Raw genomic sequence first — 22475 nt, 5'->3', positions numbered from 1 at the left:
GTAACGTTATTTTTACAGAAGTTAAAATAAATTGTTTGAAGCAAATGTTTCACAAAAATGATCAATTCTGTGGACACAACTATCAGGAAAAGCAATCGCACAACCATGGAACCATGAAATGAAACAAATTTTTCATGAACAATACCATTGACACATGTATATACGTACAATAATGTGCATGTTATTTAAAAAATCTTGTAATGAGTTCTTGCTTTCTATTCCTGGGTAACAAAGATGCAACTATTCTCTTCAAACATTCTTAATCAATTCCAATGAACATTTCCTTGACAATTTTCATCGAACATTAATTTTACATCTGATGAGCAATTTTTTTTGTTTTGATATGTCTCCTTCTCTATGGAGAAGGCTCAGTTTGAAACAAGTACAAAAGTCTTCTTCAAATAGTTTTTCCTGATTTTAGAACATTTTTTTCTTTTGTTTTGAATCAATGTTTTGTTTTGATTTGTGGGCAAGAAGCCAATCCTTACTCTTACAACATGACCAATTAAAAAAATAATGCAGTTATTTCTAGAAAAATGTTACTAACTTGAAACTGGCAGGGAGATGTAGCAGAAGAGAAGTTGAAAGTTCGATGCATATGGGTTTCTGGATTCCCTTTCTTCATGTAAGCATTCATCATCAAGGTCTTACCTGAACCTTGCTCTCCTATGAGTAGAACAGCCTGGAAAGAATTATGTGAATAAGAAAAACTTATACAACAGTTTATTTGATTCCAGCAAACATTCTTTACAGACATTGTGTATTCACATGATATAAAGCTCTCCAAATTCATTGTCATTTTAAGTTATTTCTTGTTTTCCTAATTCCTTCTTGAAAATTGTTTCTAATTTATTATTAGCTAGTACAACAAAAACATGTTGTTTCTACTGTGAACTAAGTATAAACCTTCTAGAAAATTAAAAAAAAAAATGATGGTACAGTAAAACCTCATTAATCCAGACTAATGGGGGGAGAAATTGACTGGTTTAACGAAAGTCCGGATTAACTGAAATAACCTAAAAGAACAGTTGAAAGTGCATTAAAACTCAGTTTATAGCAACAAAACACGTTTATTATGGTGTATTTAAAGGGCATAGGCCTAAATACACTATACAGTACAGTAAAATGTAAAGCGATACTCAGGGTGGCTACAAACAAGTAGAAATGAAATTACCTGACTTTTCCAGGTTTTCCAGGACAAAATTTACATTTTTCCCTGACAATTACAAACTAAACTAAAGCAATGTTTTTCCAAATGGAAATAATAAACTCATACAGATCCAGGTATGGATTTGTTAAGTACCAATATTATATTCTATGAAATTGACTTAATTTCTCTATGATTTGAATTCAACTGCAAAATAGTGAATTTGGAAAATTATTACAATTCACAAGCTAGGGAAGGATTACGCAATTTTATCATACGCAGTAAGTTTAAAATAAAATACTTGGTTATTTTTAAAGTTACGACTAAATGAGATTAGAGTGAACAGTGATTGATTAAGAAATACAAGTGTAGTTTGTCAGTCTCCTTATCCATTCTCGGTATTATATGTTGATATTTCCATTGAGGTTTGGAACCCTCTACTTGCAAGAACCTTGAGTGTGGAATCATTTTTTGATGCATAAAGCTACTTCTCTCTTCTTTGTAAAGCAAACAACTTAACTCTTGCATATAAGTGAAACAATTGAATTGTACAAAAGAAAGTGTCATATTTTCTTACATTATCAATGGGATTTGTTGGGAGCATGCACTTGCTAAATTTTTATAACGTTCACCAATGGAGATTTATGTTTCACTTTTTCGTGATATTATTTAACCCGTTTTGTTGGATTCTTCTTGATATCTAAGAAAAGTGCAATGTAATTGTAAATATATGTTAACTTATGTGAAACCAGTAATACATCAGGATGATGAAAGAAAACCTTCGTAAGCACTGCTATATTAAATAAGGTGAAGTGAGCCAGAAGAGTAATAAAATTCCAGCAGCATATTTGCAGTCTAAAGCTCTTGTTTATGCATGCGATTTTTGTTGGATGTTGCAGTCCAAAGACATCCAACAAAAATCGATTCCATAAGAGTGCCATGCATGCAATTTCTGTCGGATGTTGTAATGAGACACTTTGTCGGGTGGCCATATTCGACAAAAATCGTATGTATCAATGGAGCCTATTTGTTTCCATGTTCTCTCAGTTTGTCCAACAAAATGCCACCCTGAATACTGTGCATACAATGCAGTACGTACATACGCGATACCCATATTCTGCTTTTTTTTGGCCTTTTGCCTGTCTGGATTAAGCGAAGTCTGTCTTATCGAGGTTTTACTGTAGTTGGTAAAAACAGCTTTTTATAAAATGCTCAAGAATCGTGCTTAAAATAAGAGGATGCCAAATCCCCTAGTTAAGAAAGTTAAGCATCTTCTCATCTGCTTCTTTGTCAATCACACATGAAACCATACAAGCATCACCCCTACATCCAAAACTTGAACAAATACACCCCCTCCTCCCCCCAAGCTAGGAACTGCCACTTTGGAGATCGAGTATAATGATAAGTTCCCATAAGTTAGTTACAATTGTCTGAAATTTCAAAACAACGAAAGAAATTAAGAGCTAAACAATGAGACAAGAGTTAAAGATATTTTTACGCAAAGACTTATATCAACAAGCATACTATACCTTGTCCTGTTTTATGACAGTGTTAATGAGATAATCTATCTTGACACTGTCCACTGTGGGTACAAGAATGGAGCTGTAGTCTGGTGTAGTGTTTTCTGGGTATGTATATGTTGTTACCAGTGTATTCCAGTGGTGCCAATAGCCTAAAATTTCAAAAATGAAAAAGATTATATTATAAGAATCAAGAGTAAAGTTTAAAATTTGTTATGTAAACAGTGCAGATATAAATTATTACAACAACAATAATAATATTAACCATTCCTATAACTATTATAAACTAATAGAAATAAACCAGTTTTAATCGACATTATTATTATTACATCTCTGAGAAGGCTCTTCTACTTGACCTATTAGATTAATGATTATCTAGCACAACTGTTCCTCATTTTATTACAATTTATACAGTTAGTGAACTGAAATGAATAGTTATTCCATTTTGTTATAAATATTTACACACAATTAGGGGAAAATTTCAGCCGTAAAATTTATGATGTGTGACTTCTCATATAAAATACTAATTTTTGGAATGTTGAAAACTGTGGAACTATTTAATTCTTTGAATAAGTGGTAGAATATTGAAATATAAACCGCTTGCTGTATTTTACACTAATTTTTTTGATCTGACAGTTTTTTTTCCTTTGGTTATTCTGTTTGAATACAAACTAACAACTTTATTTATGTTATTAACAATAAAAATAACAAGCTTTCTTCTTCATTTGTAACTTGAAATGAAGGATGCCAATTTCCAGGGGGGGTCAATGGACCAGGTTGATCCTCCCTCCCAATGTCAATGGATCCACTGTACACATATCTGAAGATGCTTGCATGTGCTACTTAGAAATAATGACCCTTATTTGGCCCTTTAGGTAATTGAACTCACCTTCAGGACTCACAACAAAGTCAAACACTGTGGAACCAGATACATCTGCAACGGGCGGGAAATCAAGTTCCACTTTCCCACGAAGAAACACATCCATCTTGATTCTGTCTTCATTTTCCAGAAAGGCTCCCAAACCCCAGACAAGTGCAAACACGTACAATCTCTCGAGATGCTTGTTTGAAAATCTTATAGTTTCTACTTTCTTCTCTTCTTCTTCCTCTTCTCCAGGTTCTTTGTCTTCTTCTTCCACTGGCTGTATTTCTACAGTCTTCTCCTCTTCCTCATCTTCTTGAAGAGGGACTAGACCATCCATCAGAAGCAGCATCTAAAATGGTAAATGATATTCTATAAGCTGTTGGTAGTTTCACACTCGTACTGGTTAGATGCTTTGTAAAATTATATAACACACAGGAAAGTCTGTCCTTAATCAAATAAATACAATTTTAATTTAGTTAATTCGTGACTCTCATCATGAACAGTCAGAAGAAATTTTGCACTGCAATGTGAAGGACAACTTTTCATGATATACTTATCATTAACTTTTACCATTATTTTGGGTTGTTTATGTGCCCAAGAGTGGTATACATTGCAGAAATTTTAGAGTGAGTTTTGTTCATTTCATAACTATGTTGAATATGCCTTATCTGTATCAACATAATTCAATTACACATACATACATCTATGTAGAAGCCCGCCCCCATGGCAGAGTGGTTAGCACATTGCGCTACGATGCTATGGGTCACGGGTTCGAATCCCAGCCTGTGCGTGGATGCTTGTGAGTGTCCATTCATCAATTTCATCATGTCATCACTCATATCCATCTTCGCAAATTAGCCAAAAGTGGCACAAAAAGCGAAGTAAAATAAAGTAAATCAAAATCAAAAAATCAAAGTCTATGTAAAGGGTCCACCAATTTGAATGTCAGAACTTTAAAATTAGATAGAATGGAAACCACAAGTGATATTGACATATATTTTTGTCTTTTTGAAGAGCAAACAATGGCATTAAGTTATGAACATTATGTTGTTCAAATATCCTCCTCTGCTTCGGTTGGTGGAATGGATTCTGAATGTCCAATTTTGCAGCACAACTGCACACATATTGAGTGGTATAGCCTTAATTGTTCGTTCGATGTTCCGTTTCAGGTAACGAACTGTGCGTGGCTTAGTCTCATAGCCTTAGATTTGACATAACCCCATATAAAATAATTAAGAGGGGTTAATTCACATGATCTTGGTGGCCAGTTCACGTCGGTCGATTATGTTGACCATAAATTCCTCTCAATGCACGAAATGTCTGTCGAACTGAACACGAATTTTGATAATAAATTCGAATAATTTCTATGCATTGTTGCATTGTGTATCTCTCCATGATAACTTGCCACAGACTACTGCACACAGTTTAATCTCGTCATTTCAGTCAGTGTTGCCACAACACTCTTTCAAAGTTCTGACGTTCAAATTGGTAGACCCTTTAGAAGCAGTGATTGCACCAGAAAGGGGCACGTGGGCTGGAGATAATCCTAGAACTCCCCTCCCCACCAAATAAGAAATATTGACAGTATATAAATGTTTGTTTAGCCCATTGACTCTTAAATTAAGGGCATATCAACTCATAGGCTATTAGTATCCATCACACAATATGGGGATAAGTAAGTTAACTAAAAGAACATTGAGAAGAGGATCCTAATAAGAAAATAAAACATGTCTTAAAAACCTACTCAATTTCTAAAACAAATACTATCAAATTCCTTACCAACAACTAAAATACAGGGTGTCCCAGAAGTCTTTCCCTGATTACAAACTTTATTCATATCCGCTATATGCAATGTAGAGATGTGAAAGTGATGCCAAAATGTTGGAAAACTAACCAAGTTTTTTTGCTGCAGGTTTCAGTAATGTGGCTGTAGTGTAGCAGTGTCAGTGCCAAGGAATCCGGAATTAATGCTCTTGACATCCGGTGGCATCTTTCCATACAATGTTTCTTGGACTTGACAGGATTTGGGAATGAAGATAAATTCCATTTTTTAAATACCAACTTATTGATGGCAGATATTCTAGACGAAATAATTCTGTAAATTTGAAAGTTCCTCTGCACTGTTATTGGTGACTGGGTCTCGTGATACCAGAGGACATGCTGAGCTTTTTCCTGATTTGTGAACATTTCCGGTTTTCGGGGCACTGACACTGCTACACTACAGCCACGTTACTCAAACCTGCAACAAAAAAACTTGGTTAGTTTTCCAACATTTTGGCACCACTTTCACATCTCTACCTTGCATATAGCGGATATGAATAAAGTTTGTAATCAGGAAAAGACTTCTGGGACACCCGGTACGTACTGTCCCTGATGATAAAATCTCCATTCCCTAGTTAAAAGCTGATGCTGTAAAGGGGCATTCAGCACACATAAGGGCAAACACAGGACAACATGATTAAACAGAGGAACTTGGCTATGTGCTCAGGTGCCAGACAGAGCCTTCTTGGCCTGCAAGCCTGTAGTTACCAAGGTGCAAAATGAGGTTGACTTTTGGCTGACTATTTGTATGCACACACAGGCATGTATGTACAGGCACACATGCACCTTCACCCCCCCCCCACACACACTAGTGTGACCATAATATTTTGACCCAAAAACTGGACATCCCAAGAACGTCAGTTTACCCCCACCCTCTCGTGAAAAATCGGTTAGGTCTAATTATAAAATTATTGTTACCATTAACATATTATTATTGTGTTAAAGTATGGGTCAGATAAATGATACATCATAAGCAATAAATGAAATATTATCTCCCATTGTCAAGATGTATCAATTATTATAGTAATCTTGGTATGACTTACATAGTGTTTCTCATACCTTCTATAATAAATAATAAATAATAATAATAATAATAATAAATTCTCTAATTCCGTTCATCCATGTCCATAGGTATGAAAATCGTCATATAACAATACATACAGTAAAACAATATTAATACAATTTTATACACAAATTACAGTAATGATTTGAAGAACTTCTACATGAAGGAAATCCAAATACAATAATAAAATATTAATACAATTATAGACAAGAATTACAGTAATGATTTGAAGAACTTCTACATGAAGGAAATCAAAATAAAGGAAGAATACACTATGGGAATGAAGTTACATACAATATTAAGGCAAGCACAATAATAAGCGAAGAATTTTTTTTTAGTGTAAAAATAAAATGTAAAAGTAAATATGTAACTTATACAACATGGAAGAAAATGGAAGAATGCAAAATATATAAAGAATCGATTAATGATCATTTAGGCACAATAATAGCATATAGTGAATAATTCTGATCAACCTTTGTTGTTAGTCCTATGCTGAAGTTGAGGAGTGCCAGAAGTATTTATCAGAAGAACCAATCTTCTTGAGAACAACTTTATTCTCCAACCATTCATAAAACTACCCACATATCTGACACACCGTGCGAGATTTGACTTTTGAGTTTGTCAAGATGCAGGAATTTAAAATTTTGTTGCAAGTGCATGTTGAAACTACATGTACACTTCTTGATCATTCTTATTCATTGCTCTACAAATAACGGAACACACATAAAATAATATATTTCGAACATTCTCGACAGCCATGATGCTAGTTTAAAAATTCCATTTACATTTCTTTTTAGCATGAAACGTGTCTCAAATTTAGACTTGGTTTTTCAAGTTAAATCATAGACTTTTATAAAACAGGACAAATAGTGTCTTTAAATAATATCAATTGGACGACTGGGACATGCCTCTGAAACGAGACTGTCCCAGTCAAAACGGGACATATGGTCACCCTAACACACACACACACACTTATGTATGTTAACACACAGAATCCACATTAAGGAAGAATATTCTAGCAAATTCATCCACCTGGAAAGGATGGTAGGCTGTGTTGTTCCAATGAACCTCCAAGTTTATATGAATCCCAAAGAGTTAGTTTGTCCTAAATATCAGTTAAGCTAACTATTACTCTTTGACTCTTGAAATTTAACAGTAAGAGCACATTCCCTTGGAACAGAACTTAGCACTTACTTGCTCTCCTATGTTATTCATGGCTTAGGATTATATCATAAGGTGATCATGTTAGTTCAGTTATTTACAAAGAATTTACATAAAAAAGAGATACTATACCTGTAATATAATGTTGCACTGTAGAACTTTCATTACAAGGCTAAAATTCTGAGTACCAAAAGAGTAAAGCTCATCGTATGATTTATGGAAAAGTTCATGGAACAGTGCAGCTTCCCTTCCACTTCGAGTTTTCAGCCATGCTGCCAGAACTGGTTTCCAGTCAAGCCCTGAAGAACTCATGTACACCTATGTAGTACAAATTTTAAAACATTGTAAATAATATGTTACTCTGGGCAGTGTTTGGAAGTAACCAGTTACTTTTACTGCAATTACAAGTAACAGTTACTTTAGCTACTTTTAAAATTAAGTAACTATAAAAAAACTTACTTTTCTGCAATAGAAGTAACATTGTCAAGAGATACTTTTTCAGTTTTTTTATGACGCTTAAATGGTTAACCTGAAATTTTGTAAAGTGGGGAAAAGTTAAATTTGGCAACCTTGCCCTGCATACAGGGTGATCCAAAAAGGACTTTTACAACTTTGTAAGTGTATAAAAATTTATTCAGAAACGTTACAGAACTGGTTGTGGTGTCATTTTGTAAGGAAATACATCAAGTTTGACTAACATTGTGGAATAATACCGAATTCCACTACTGCAAGCACAAGTGGCAGTTCCATTAAGAATGACTGCTTTCACAGGTCAAGAGCAAGACCACCGTGTGTCTTGATTTGAAGGCTGCATCCACTTTCAACAAGATGCCACACCACCTCACTACCTCACCGAAGTCCGGGATATCCTCAACAGGGCCGGATTAACCTATGGGCAACTGGGGCAATTGCCTCGGGACCCCCACCAAAAGGAAGCTGTGATGGGCCTCCACAAAAAATAGTTTAACCAGCTGGCTATCTTTATGAAAAATTACATAAGAAGTAGTATTTTAAATAAAAAAACTTCAATATTGTCGTAAGTCTACACTCTTCTGGATCCAATTGTAGCACAGCTCTGTTTGTAGATATCTGAAGCTCAGTATACTTTATACCATGGATTGATTTGGCTGTGGTCTGGAAATAAGGCACATTTATTCAAACATTCAATTCTCAGATACGATTAAGATAATAAATAATCCTACAAAGTACATAACTTTCTTTCGTTAATAACATCGTATTAGAACTGAGAAATCTAAACAGTAGCAATGTCAAACATCAGGAAGACATCCCAATGGAACTGTCTATGTATAATATTCTATGAAAGGACCCGTTCTGCAGTACATTTCCCAATTTCGAAATTCTCTTTAGAATGTATTTGATCTTAATGGTAACAAACTGCAGCGGAGAAAGATCTTTCTCAAAATGAAATTAGTGAAAAACAGGCTTTGTGCTGCCATGTGACAGGATCGCTTATCCAATCTTTGTTTATTAAGGATTGAACATGAACTTCTTCATGAATTGGACTTCGATGATATAGTAGATGAATTTTCAGCGAAAAAGGCAAGAAAAGTGTGTTTACTACATGTTACTCGTATAAGTGTTAAGCCTTTGGGAATTTTCTTGAAGAAAGTGTAGTTACTACAATTTCCACAATGAACCTGTCAGTAACTGTCCAGTAGATGGACCGTGCATATGTAGTGACATATTTACTCTTAATTGTAAATAATAGTACAGTCTACTGCTCAGTTCTCTGTTTTCTTTAGTATTTACTATATATTGTAGTTATGGTGTGCTCAATATTCGTAATATACTGTAGATATTTAGATGCAGAATTTTACTGCTGCTATAGTGCTACAATTTCCGTCCTGTAACTTTATTTTACTGTGCTATTCTCCCTGCAAACCTATCTGCGATATGTTCGATTGTGAATGACTACTGATTCTAAAATCAGGTCTACCATTTCAACTGCTGAAAATTGGTGGTTAACATATTGAGCTAATAAAACTCCTAGTAAAAAATAAAAAATCGGGGGGACCCCACAAAACATTTTGCCCTAGGGCCTCTACAAACCTTGATACGGCCCTTATCCTCAATAACCGACTTCCAGGTCAATGAATGAAATCCCAAAAGATCAGGTGAACAAGGTGGCTATGCAATTGGCCTACTCAGACCTATCCATCTCATGTAGATTTTGGTACAATTTCACAATGCTAGTCAAACTCGATGTTTCCTTTCAAAATGACACCACAACCACTTTTGTAATGTTTCCGAATAAATTTTTATACACTTACAAAGTTGTAAAGTCCTTTTTGGACCACCCTGTATGTAGAATATAGCTGAGTAATTTAATACATTGAACAGTCAACTCATGTTCTAGCTACCAAAAGTTCTGATTTCAAGTTATAACTGGGCAGAGATGTTCCTTTGCCTATTTAATCTATTCACTATTCATCCCCACACTGCCATGATTATTCAAAGGGGTGACAGAATAATGCAAAAAATAATAAAATACATTCAGAACAGAAATTTACATTACTCAGTTTCTTCCCTAAAGTCATGCATGTTAAGTAAAAAAACTTACCATCCCATTCCTGGATACCGTGGCAGGGGAAGCATTGTCGATGTTATGTGGTTCGAAGATAATCTTGCAAGTTGGTGCCATGGGAAGTCTGTCACCATTAGCCAGGGTGAGGGTCTTGTTGTCATCAAGAACTGAATTGAGATTCTCAATCCAAATGCTGTCCACAGGCCCGTCTAACACCAACCAGACATGGTCCTCTAATGGCGAAAGAAAAAAACAAGGTCAGTTGTATGTTTATAAATTTCCAGGGGGGGGTAGAAGACAAAGAAGATGAACAAGAAGAAGACAAAGGCAAACAAGAGGATGAGGACAAACAAAAATATGAAGACAAAGGCAAAGAAGATGAAGACAAACAAGAAGATGAAGACAAACAAGAAGATGAAGACAAACAAGAAGATGAAGATGAAGACAAACAAGAAAAAGACAAAGATGAACAAGAAGATGAAGAGGAAGAAGACAATGACAATGAAAATCTAAATTCGTTGACACAACAGCCTTGTTAGGGCCAGGTACTGCCAAGCAGCCTTTTATTGCATGACATGTGGTTAGTGCATGGTGTCCCATTGCCACAGTTTTCTGATTTTTGAGACTGGAGCTCACTGCTTCTTCTTTACAAGTAGCTCCCTAATTGTTCTCACAATGCTGGGTCAGCACCAACATTTTGGGAGCTCCCACAGGAATAAAACCAGAGACTGCTTGTCCCAATGACAAGAACACTAACAACTTGACTATGTGACACCTCTATGATTTTAACAAAATATTAAATTAAAAATGGTACTTCAGTCACAGCCATATTTTGGGTGACAAAAGATTCCATAAAATAATAAAGAGAAATGTCAATAAATTAGCACACCAATTAAAATGCAAGATAAAATAGTAGATACTTGCAAAATAATAAAAACAATAATTATTTTAAATATTTCTATTCACTTCTATAATCACTAGGATGAATATGAAAAAATTGCTGCCTCCAAAATTTGTAGATCTCCTAAAAAAAAATTAAAAAATACTGCCATCTAGCAATCAACAGAACCTAGGTTCAATCCCTTACAGGAGGCACCTTACTCGGTGGTTTGAATCCCATTTTAAACTGTATGTCCAGTTATCTAACCCAATATAAAATAAGCTTTAAAGAACTTTATAAGAACAGAAGTGTTCATTATGTTTTCTTCTCCCAGATTGCTTGTTGAACCACATGCTTCACATATTACTACATTGGACACAAGCCTGAGACTTTGCATTGTAGGAATCTGAATCACAATTTGAAACAAGAATTTTATTTGTACTTTTTTTTTAATTATCAGCACTTTTCTGCCACTTTGTCCAATTGTGATGATTAGGATGAGTGATGATTAGATGAAATTGTCCATACCTAGGTCAGGATTCAAACCTAGGAACTTTGGTTGTGAGATCAGAAGTCAACCACTTAACATGCTGGGCTATTGAGCAGGCAGTCAAGAATTTTGTGTGCCATAACCATAATGGTCCTTATAACTTTATCAAATGAAACTAAAATGACAAATTTGTAAACAATATTATGAAGAATGAATTCCAAGAAGAACAATGTGGAGGTTTACCTGGTTTTATTTTTAACGTTTTCCTCCAGAGAGCAGAGAATATGCCATCTGTCCAATCATTTGTGGCCACGTCAAGCTTTCCGAACATCTGTGCAGCTGTTATGGCCTTAGGATTCATCCTCATTTCTCTAAAACAAAACAAAAAGTAACAAACTCATTGAGAATTTAAGAAGTACTTTACTTCCTTCTTTAATCCAGAAAAAAGGCACGATCACCTCTCTGTTTACGTGGAAATATTGTAGATAGGTTACCTAGTGCTTTCCCGACCATTATTGCCCTGGTAAGGAAAATACTTCAAAATTTTTAAAAAGGCAGCCCTCAGTGCCACCACTTGGGTTACGGAAGGTAAACGTCATATTATCCCCTCCCCATTTACAAAAATTCATCAGAATGCCACTATAGGCAATACATAATTACGTGTATTAATATTTATTATAAAATTTTCAAGATATTTGAATTTGTATTTAAGCATGATCTGTCCTAAAAATATAAAATAAAATTCAGAGCACAAACACAGTTGAATACTCTTCTTACGCTAATACATAATTAGACCGTGTAACATTTGCGAAAAAAAATAATGCTTGCAACTTACTCTCAGCATTCACAACACTAAATGCATACCAAAGACAGGCCCACCAATTGTGGCGACCAATTTTCATTCTGAAAATATAACCAACCTGTGATTCTCTCCACATGCTGTCATTGCCTTCATCAGAGTTTGGATGCAGGTCGTCTTCCCGGCTCCAGTCGGCCCCAGAGTCATAATTCCATGTCTCACTCTTTGGGTTTCATAGAGCTACAAGTACATACCAAACATCATGTGGTGCAAATACTGTAATATGAAGTTTACAGTATTTATACATTTTAATATGATTTTTTTTATTAGAAATATACCATAACAATCTACTGGAGTTTTGCTTTATAATATTCATAATTTCATGCGAGATAATCACAAAATCCATATCTCCCCCAGAGTGCTCTTGCACTAATAATGAATAGGGCTCAGGACTGTATGTCCTATAAAACTGTAAAATATGTATGTAATGATGTCATAAAAATTTAAAAATATGTCATAAAAATTTAAAAAATGCCATAAAAAATTAAAAATATGTCAGAAAAATGCAGAAATATTCCCAGTACAGCCAAAAATATTCACAACAGTACTTTCGAATTTCTCATTATATGGGAAGTCAGTTTCTTCCAGGGAAGATCGACTAGGGTGGGGGTGGGGTATGAAATGAAATCAGGATCCCTTTAACTGAAGAATGTAATGGGAAAATACTGAAAATATTGTGAAGGTCACTGCAATTATCCTAAGTTTCATTTACTTCTTTGTGGAAACTAAAGCATAATTGGCAGCTCGCTACAGCTCTAGGCAATCAAAAAACAAACACAAGTTTTTAAGGCAGATCTGAATCTGAAAAAAAACCCTACAAAATTCTTGTCAGAACAAGTTACACTAAATACGTTTCCATTCCACAATGCACTTACAATCTTGCAGCAGAAGTTCCTGTACTCGATAGCGGATAGAGATGGAGCTGTAATGTACCAAATGTTTTCCTTTTCTTCTCCAACTTTTTAACTTTTGACTGATTGTTGTGAGAAGCGAAAAAAGGCAAAGAAATGAGAACAACTGAAACTTGTTTACATCCTATCTTGTAGTTCTGGTACCTGTATTTCCTAAAATGTTCACACAGCTATCAATTGTCAGCAGGAAAAAAAAAGGGGGGGTATTATTGTTCTGTACTAGTTGGTAAGAAAAGACAGCACCTTCTTTTAATTTCTTCCTCCATAATTTCCATCTGATAACGAGAGAGAGACAAGAAGATAGTCATCATTCCATACACTGGAAACATCTCTGCAGTCATCAGGCACATTCGTTTAAAGCACAACATTAAGACGATCCACAAACCACCACCGAAAGTCAGAAACAGGCTTCGAAATCCTAAAGACGACTTAGGACAGAAGACACCCAGGGTTTACCGTATCATCTGTTCCTGTGGTAAAGCCTATATTGGACAAACTGAGAGGACAATCGAACAACGTTGCAAAGAACATGCCAGCTACATCAAGGATTTTCATCCAGAAAAATCGGGATTTGCAGAACATTCCATCCAGGAGGGCCATAGAATTGACTTCACAACCACCAAGATCATCAACAAGTAATCCAATTACTGAGACCAAAGCATCAAAGAAGCAATAGCCATCCACAGCGGAAAGGAAAACATCAACAGGGACACGGGATTAGAACTGGACCCAGCCTGGTTAACAATAGTCAACTGGGAGCTCGGATGTCATAGAGACGCCACTTGATTGGCCCGCTACATACACTGGACCCCTCCCACACCAAATACATATAACCTTACCGTGACATATCTCTGCAATCCCTGAAGATGAGAGTGACGTTAGCTCTTACAAGCTCGGAAGGGTATCCGGAAATCACCTGGCTGATATCCCGAGATAACTTCTATAACATTCGCCACTAGGAAAGCTTTAAGAATAACTTACCTGAATAAGTTTGAGAACCCATGGTGGATGATAAATAAGTTCAGCTTCTTCTGTTGCCTGTTCAATGGCAGATTCCAGCTTAGAGTATGTTGTTTTCTCCAGAGCTTGATTAGGAAATAAGTCTGCAACCAATGACATGAATAGTGGCTCATCTTCATCTAAAATTATGAAAAGTCAGTGTAAAAAAGTACAAAGGTTGGAATTATTGTTAAACAATTGTATGCTACAGTTATAGTTGTATAATGTGAGAGTTTAAATTCACAGACTACTTTATGAGTGAGAAGACAAGGAGGCATTCTAAAATGATTATCGTGATCAGGAATCTCAGTAACTAGTGGGCTAAAGCCTAAACTTACCTATGAGCTTGGACAGGTTCATATCCCTAAGCACCCTCATTACAATAGTGCTCTCTGAGTCCTTTGAATTTACTCTTTTAGCCGCCCCTAAGGTTCTAAGGACAGACAAAATATTCCTCAGTCCAAAATCATAGTGAACCTTTAAGTGAAGAAGAGAAAATTTTAATACAGTTAGGACAACAAATAAGCTCAATTTGAATGCTAAAATAGACCTGCTGTGTATAATTAAGAAACTCTTGGTTTCTACAATAGGTAAAGGGCAACTCCATCCCTGTACACTCCACCATGATGTGGAGGGTGTGGAGGTAAGGCCTCACACATTCTCGATTTGGTTGCCTTTATTCCCCTTGCCTTTAGACATAACCAAACCATTACTCTTCAAGATTGTTCCATAATTTATTTAATAATGATTAATTTTAAGAGTACATATTAATTAATGTATAAGTTACAAAAATTAGAAAGATATTTCCAAGTAAAACTGCTGGGATCGGAATATCAACTTAATAAAAAAAAAGAAACATAAATTACTGGGCTGCGGTCTCACAAAGGTTTCTGAAACCTCGCAAAATATGCGAACTACAGACTTTCCCGTAACTTTAACTAGCAACACTAGTGCCACTGTTCCCACGTCAGGGTTTCAGATGCCTTGGTGGATCTATAGAAAAGCCATGTCAAAACTCAATTCAGTAGCAGGGCTGCAAAACGATAATGTCAAAACTCTCCAGGCCGCATATCTCGAACCCCAACCCCTTGGAGTCCAAAACTAAGGGAAAATCCAGTGATTTCTCTTGCATCATCTTCATATTATATAAATAAGATATGGATCCCCCTTCCAAGTGCCAGAAATTAACAACCGGAGTATGATGCAAAAACCATAGGAGGAATCCCCCTCATCCCCCATTACATACCACCCTTCTCAGAACTGAACGATTATGCACGTTTGTGTAATTATAATCCTTGTGTATTTTATTGAAATAAAATAAAACTGAAATATCTTTTTGTAGTGATACTATTTTACATGTGTGTTTCAATTATAAATTGGTTACAATTGTGCAAACACTTTGACAAGAAGCCGTCTGTGGACAATTCTAGTTTCATTTCTCAGAGATTTTACAGCTTTTTCTAGAAACTCGCTTCTCAATGTTCACATTACGTTTTTGTGAGTAGGAAACTCTTAATGCAGACAACAAATGTTTGTCAATCATTCGTATTCTTTGGGCTGGCTTATTAATCTTCATAATGGAGGACAACTGTTCACAGAGGTAGGTGTAGCCAATTTGGCTAATACTGCAGCAGCAAAATAGCCCATTCCGTGATACTGCTGTGGGAGATATGAGGAAAATCTAGGAACATCCAGATCATGATGTTTCTCTTTCAATACTGAGTTACATTCTAATCCAATAAGTTCCAGTTGAAGGTCACCACGCACGGTGTAGCGTCAAATCATCGCCGACAAAACATCGCCAACAAAACATCGACGGTACAAAACATCGACGGTACAAAACATCGACAGCACAAAACATCGGTGTAGCGTCAAATCATCGCCGACAAAACATCGCCAACAAAACATCGACGGTACAAAACATCGACAGCACAAAACATCGACAGCACAAAACATCGACAGTACAAAACATCGACGGCAAAAACATCGACGACAAAAACATCGACGGCAAAAACATCGACACCAAAAACATCGACGGCAAAAACATCGACGCCAAAAACATCGACGCCAAAAACATCGACATCAAAAACATCGACGACAAAAACATCGACACCAAAAACATCGACGGTAAAAACATCGACGGCAAAAACATCGACGCCAAAAACATCGACATCAAAAACATCGACGGCAAAAACATCGACACCAAAAACATCGACGGTAAAAACATCGACGGCAAAAACATCGACGCCAAAAACATCGACGGCAAAAACATCGACGGCAAAAACATCGACATCAAAAACATCGACGGCAAAAACATCGACGCCAAAAACATCGACATCAAAAACATCGACGGCAAAAACATCGACATCAAAAACATCGACATCAAAAACATCGACGGCAAAAACAGCGATGGCAAAAACATCGACACCAAAAACATCGACATCAAAAACATCGACGGCAAAAACATCGCCGGTAAAAACATCGACACCAAAAACATCGACGGCAAAACATCGACATCAAAAACATCGACGGCAAAAACATCGACATCAAAAACATAGACACTAAATACATCGACGGGAAATTCAGTTTTTGACAAAGTTTTCCACACTAATGAATTCAGATCTAATCCCGAATATTTTGAGATTGGCTACCCTAAATTATAAAGTGTTTCAGTGAAACGAACAATGTGTAATGAGCGAACTCAAGTTTCCAACTTATAGTGCTACCGTGCTACCAATGTATAATGGTCATTGTTGTAAGAACGGTCCGCGAGGCCGAGACACGCCCTCTCAATAAAGACGTTATTATTATTATTATTATTATTGATAAAATTACAAACAATGAGGTTGCGCAGTGAACGTGATTGTTTAGTTTCTGGTAACCATTTATGACTTCTCGCCGGCAGCGTTTGTGTTCGGAGGAAAGGGAAAGGAAGGCTCCTCCGTGTGAAAGATGAAAAGACCACCGACTATTGTTATTCCTTGTTTATTAGACACAGGAGACCGAAAGGACCAATATACAACTTGACTTTTCCGTAGTGATTTCTTTTGGTACATGCACTGGTACACACCGTGTGTAAGTAATACAACTGCCCCCTTGCAATATATTGCCTTGCCCCCTTCCTCTCCAGACATTTTCCCCGGGTGTCGCACGACGAAGGGCCTTCACTGTGTATCAGTACTGCTGTTGTATTTGATTCAAGGGGTCCGAGGTTCGATCCCCGGTGGAGGAAAGTTGCACAGTGGTATGGATTATTTAAACTATAGGTTCAGTTCCGATTAACCCTTCGTGGGTCACACGAGAATAATTAGCTTGTTGATCGCTCACGGTGCCAGAGACCGGGCTCTTAATATACAGTGATGGACAAAAGTAATCATACAGTGGAACTGAAAGGACGAAAGGACGAATTGCAGCAGCTAGGAAAACAATAAGGAAGTCAAAACTGTTAATGCTGTACCATGTATGCACCAAACAGTATATTGACAACAAAAATAAATATCAGATGCTGCTTGTAGAAAAATAAAATACAATACATTCTCAATACCCGTTTCTTTGGCTGGACAAAAGTATTCATACACCAACATAAAAGTTCACTTTGAAGAAAAGAAAGAAACAAATACCATCTCGTCAGAATTTAGTATGCATTCCTCTGTTGTGGAGAACAGCTGTCAGTCTCTTTTGCATAGAATGAACAAGAGGCGTGGTTATTTCAGATGTAATATTGTGCCGCTCATGCAAAATGACCTCTTTCAGTCTATTCTTGCTTGTTATGTCATGTTTTCGGAGTCTGGTTTCCAAATGGCTCCAAAGATGTTCAATGGGGTTAAGGTCGGGGGACTGAGGTGGAGTTTTGAGTGTGTGGGGAGTATTATATAACAACCAAAGGTTGACAATCTCAGCTGTATGTTTAGGGTCGTTGTCCTGCTGGAAGTAAAAATCATTCCCATGACCCAAATGATCGATACTCTGCTGCAAATTGTTCTTCAGAATATCCAAATAGACAAATCTATCCATAGTTCCCTCAATAAAGACGAGTTCTCCAACACCTGAGGCTGACATACAGCCCCAGACAATAACGCCACCACCTCCATGTTTAACTGTAGCCAAGAGATTTCGAGGCTCAAGCTCAGTATATATTGTGTATATATATGTGTAGTTGTTTTGAATCTGAACCTGAGAGATTAATTTAAAGTCACATATAATTTAAACAGTGTGATCTTTTTTTTTTAATAATGCAATACATATATAGCTTAATTCCAAGTAGTCCAACAAGGCATGGTATCTTCGAAAGCATCTTAAGAGATGCAGGATAGAAACTTATTCCTTTAAGGATCCTATCTGTAACAAGATGGGCTTGCTGTGCGAATGCTACGACAGTCATAAATTCTTTCCGTAAATATTTGACATCAGGAAATAGTCTCAAATACAAAAGTAACTGAAGTGAAGGCAATAGAAGAGGACTGCTTTCGCAAATGAGAATGGCGGAAGCAAGGGGGGCATTGGCCGCCTAAAATATTCAGGTTTATTAAAATTTACAAGTCAATGCTACTTTTATTGACCTCTTCGGGCCAGAGGAGCAATTTTTATGATTTCACAAATGTGACAGTTGTTTCACAAAATAAAAATAATCTTGGACGCTATTTTTATGGCCTAGAAAACTTTTTAATCCTCTCCAAAGAACTTAAGCGGCAAGTTCGATTGTGACCCCCCTAAAGTTAGATTCCAAGTTACGCCCATGAACTTGGATAAAGAAATTCCTCGTCAAACAAAAAAAAAATAGATAATTCGTGTCAAAATGATGTCCAAATGTGGCGGCGATTGGTTTCGAAAACTGGGGGGGGGGGGGGGGGGGGAGGACAAGGACAGTTTACTTTCTCTTGGTACATAAGGTTTAGCATAGTGCGAGAGAAAATGTGGCAAAATGTATGAGATGGTGCAACTGTCCCCTCACGCCCCCATAATCTCCGCCACTAGTTAAATGTGAAAGAACATTTTTCTACTTTGCAGCAAATCATGGGTTACCTTAGTAATGGGATTGGTAACTGGAGGTTGAGTGCTGTACTTATTCCCTCAAATGTAACAGTTATTTAACAAAATAGTCCTGGATATTATTTTTAAGGGATGGAACAACTTTTTGATTCTCGATTAGTGCAGTGGCGGCGATTAGGTTGGCACGGGGGTGCAGATGCCCCCCCCCCACACACTTTTTGCCGCTTTTGCCCCCGCATTATGCTAAACCGTATGTACGAAGAGAAAGTAAATTGTTCTTGCCCCCCCACCCAAAGTTTTGTAACCCAATCGCCTCCACTGCATTTAACTGTTAATGAATAACACAAAACTTATAAAGTTCGTTAAAGGCAATTTTGAACGTTTCAGCTTTCCGTAGTTCATAAATTCGGAACTTTCTGAATTGAAACGGCCAAATCCAATTAACAATTAGTAAAGCTTTCCCTTAATTTACAACCTTGGTGACAATGAAGTTCGACCAGAAACGAATACGTGATTAAATGCACAGAGGCATAGGCGGTGGAATGGGTGACCCGCAGAAGTGACGCATGTGTGTAAGAGGAGGCGTGTGAGCAGGCAAGAATCGTGATCCCAGCATGTTGCACCCAAGGTCACGTAAAGAACGAAAACGGGGAACAATACGCGTGACATTGAACTTCGACCAGGCACCAGACCCATACGGAAATTCCAGATAGTGGTGCATTCGACGGAAGCATGACGTCACGGACACGATAAGGGAGTCCGCCGTATATAAGAGCGTGCTGTGCACCGAGGAACCGCAGTGCATCATCACCATGGCCAGGGTCAAACCTATTGACAACACCGTGAGGAGAAGAGTGGTGGAGTTGCAACGGGATGGACTCAGTGAACGGGAAATAGGGCGCCAACTGAACTTACCCAAGTCAACCGTCCACTGCATCATCAAACACCACCAAAATACGGGTACTACAGAGCCAGGTAAGGCCCCCGGTCGAAAACGCCTGCTGAGCGTGCGTGACCTACGGATATTTAGGCGCTATATCCAGACCAACAATCATGTTTCTGTGGCCGAATTACGACTGTGGACTCGAGAACGCTTTCACATTGAAGTGTCAACCAGAACCATTCGCCATTACCTACAGCGATGCGGTTACCGAGTGTACAAAGCGAAACGTAAACCCTTCCTTTCCATGTTGAACAAAGGCAATCGACTACGGTGGGCACGAATGTACCGGGGATGGACATTTCGGCAGTGGAACAGGGTTTTGTGGACGGACGAATCCATTTTCAATGTTGTGTACGGGAAAATACGGAAAACAGTCATTTGTCGCAAGGAGGAACAGAATGAAGCAAAATGTTATGCACGTCGGGTACAGAAACCTGCGTCAGTGATGGAATGGGGATGCATGACGGCATCTGGGGTTGGCCCACTACACGTCTGTGAGGGCATTGTGAATGCACACGCCTATACACGCATACTGAAGCGGCATCTTCCCACAGTGCGAAGGCATCTGTTCCACAGGCGGCGTCTCATCTTTCAACACGACAATGCCAGGCCTCATACAGCGCGGCTGACAAGAGAATGGTTGACTCGCCATCACGTGCGAACTCTGCCATGGCCACCATCGAGTCCCGACCTCTCGCCCATTGAGAATGTTGCGACGTGTGCAACAGAGGAGACCCACGACAGTGGCTGCTCTTATTGCCTGCCTGCAGGAGGAATGGCACCGCATCGATGTGGAATACCTTGAACGACTCGTCCGCAGCATGCCCCGACGCATTGCCACAGTTATTCGCCGACGGGGCGGCGTCACACCATGGTAAACAGGATCCCCTCTAACAGTGGTCGAACTTCAATGTCACGTGTAGATGGATGAAAATGTTTTATTTTGTGTGGACACCATACATTGTAGCGTTGCAGCGGAAATTTATGTTTTCCTTTGTTCCATGTAGCCTGCTGAATAAAATATGTTCAGCATATGCATGTGTTCTCCTTCTTTCACAACGCACTCCTATATTTGTGACTGGTCGAACTTCATTGTCACTAAGGTTGTAGAAATTAATAAGTCATAATTTTAATATTCTCTTCACATGTAGCTCTTCTGCTTTCACATGGTGGAATCAAAATGGGCTACTATGACAATGCACAAATTATTTTCTAACCTTAGAAATGAGGTTAATATAAATCCAACCAACTAAATACTGCAATACGGTGCAAAAATCAGCACGCTTGGGGAATGTAGGCATACTCCTAAGACTCCGAAGAGCATTAACTTGCCCAATCGTGCTGACTTTTGCACAAATTGCAGTATTTTATAGTGGAATTCGAGCCACTTAATGAAATGTACCCCCACCAGGGATCGAACACGGGTACACTTGGTTACAAGGCAACAGTCTTATTGCCAGACTACCTGGGTGTGGAGCTTAATTTTAATATTTCTAATTCATAGTTTGTTAACTCCTTGATTTCATAACGTCGTATTTCTCTCTCTCGGAATTTTTAGCTATAAGGATATACGTATACACTGCCTTTCACGACCGAGGTGGCCGTTGGGCGGCGGCTAGCGCGTCGGAAAGTAAGAGCACATCTGCCGGCATTTAAACCCACAGTTGTACGCTGACCTTGACATTGGACACGTCCGTGCTTCAGTATCCAGACAGCTGTTGTGCAGTTTGCACGTGTTTGTGAAGTGTTAAATTGTTAACAAGTGTTTTAGATTGTTTTGTTTTATTTTATGTTCTTTCTGCAGTCTAATAATGCCACGCTATCCGTACAATTTTAAACAACGAATTTTTATATACGACTCTTATGTCATTACTAGAGCCCGGAAGTTTGGCAAAAAGGCTCTTTTTATCTACTGCATATATTGATAAACTTTTTCCGGATATACGTTTCTTATGTTGTTTCGAATGTTTTAGAAGTCTTTTCATTTTGCCTATTTTGCCTATTTGGGACCCCACTGCCTATTTTTAATTATAATGCCTTTTTTGCCTTTTTTTAATGAAATTTAACAATTTATTTTAAAAAAGTGTGTAGGGTAAATTATTTTTCTCCCAAAAAATGTTGTTGGCATTTATTTTTCTTCCATTTATTATGTGAATAATTTTCGCCTTATTAAAGTAATATTGAACTCAGGTATGTTTCAACATTGCTGAAGGAGAAAAGTGTGAGAAAAAAGTATTTCAGGCTGATTTAGGATATTGCCTTTCCGTTAACATTTCTATGTG

General features: G+C 37.5%; 1 protein-coding gene across 2 annotated transcripts in view; it reads right to left on the bottom strand.

Annotated features, from left to right (window-relative positions):
* Dhc1 (dynein axonemal heavy chain 1) overlaps positions 1 to 22475 on the bottom strand; it is a 344548-nt gene that overhangs the window by 102347 nt on the left and 219726 nt on the right. For both annotated transcript variants that reach the window (XM_083144626.1, XM_083144627.1), the window contains exons 37-45: positions 14600 to 14738; positions 14244 to 14401; positions 12413 to 12531; positions 11736 to 11863; positions 10159 to 10355; positions 7710 to 7895; positions 3557 to 3881; positions 2677 to 2819; positions 548 to 682 (exon numbers count right to left, since the gene is read on the bottom strand). In XM_083144626.1, the coding sequence (XP_083000752.1) occupies positions 548 to 682; positions 2677 to 2819; positions 3557 to 3881; positions 7710 to 7895; positions 10159 to 10355; positions 11736 to 11863; positions 12413 to 12531; positions 14244 to 14401; positions 14600 to 14738 (1530 nt within the window). The remainder of the gene's footprint in view (positions 1 to 547; positions 683 to 2676; positions 2820 to 3556; positions 3882 to 7709; positions 7896 to 10158; positions 10356 to 11735; positions 11864 to 12412; positions 12532 to 14243; positions 14402 to 14599; positions 14739 to 22475) is intronic.

The sequence above is a fragment of the Lepisma saccharinum genome, chromosome 23, assembly GCF_977018435.1.
Source record: "Lepisma saccharinum chromosome 23, izLepSacc3.1, whole genome shotgun sequence".
NCBI classification, from domain to species: Eukaryota; Metazoa; Arthropoda; class Insecta; order Zygentoma; family Lepismatidae; genus Lepisma; species Lepisma saccharinum.
The sequence above is the reverse complement of the archived record's forward strand: the minus strand, read 5'-3'. Positions and strand labels throughout refer to the sequence as shown.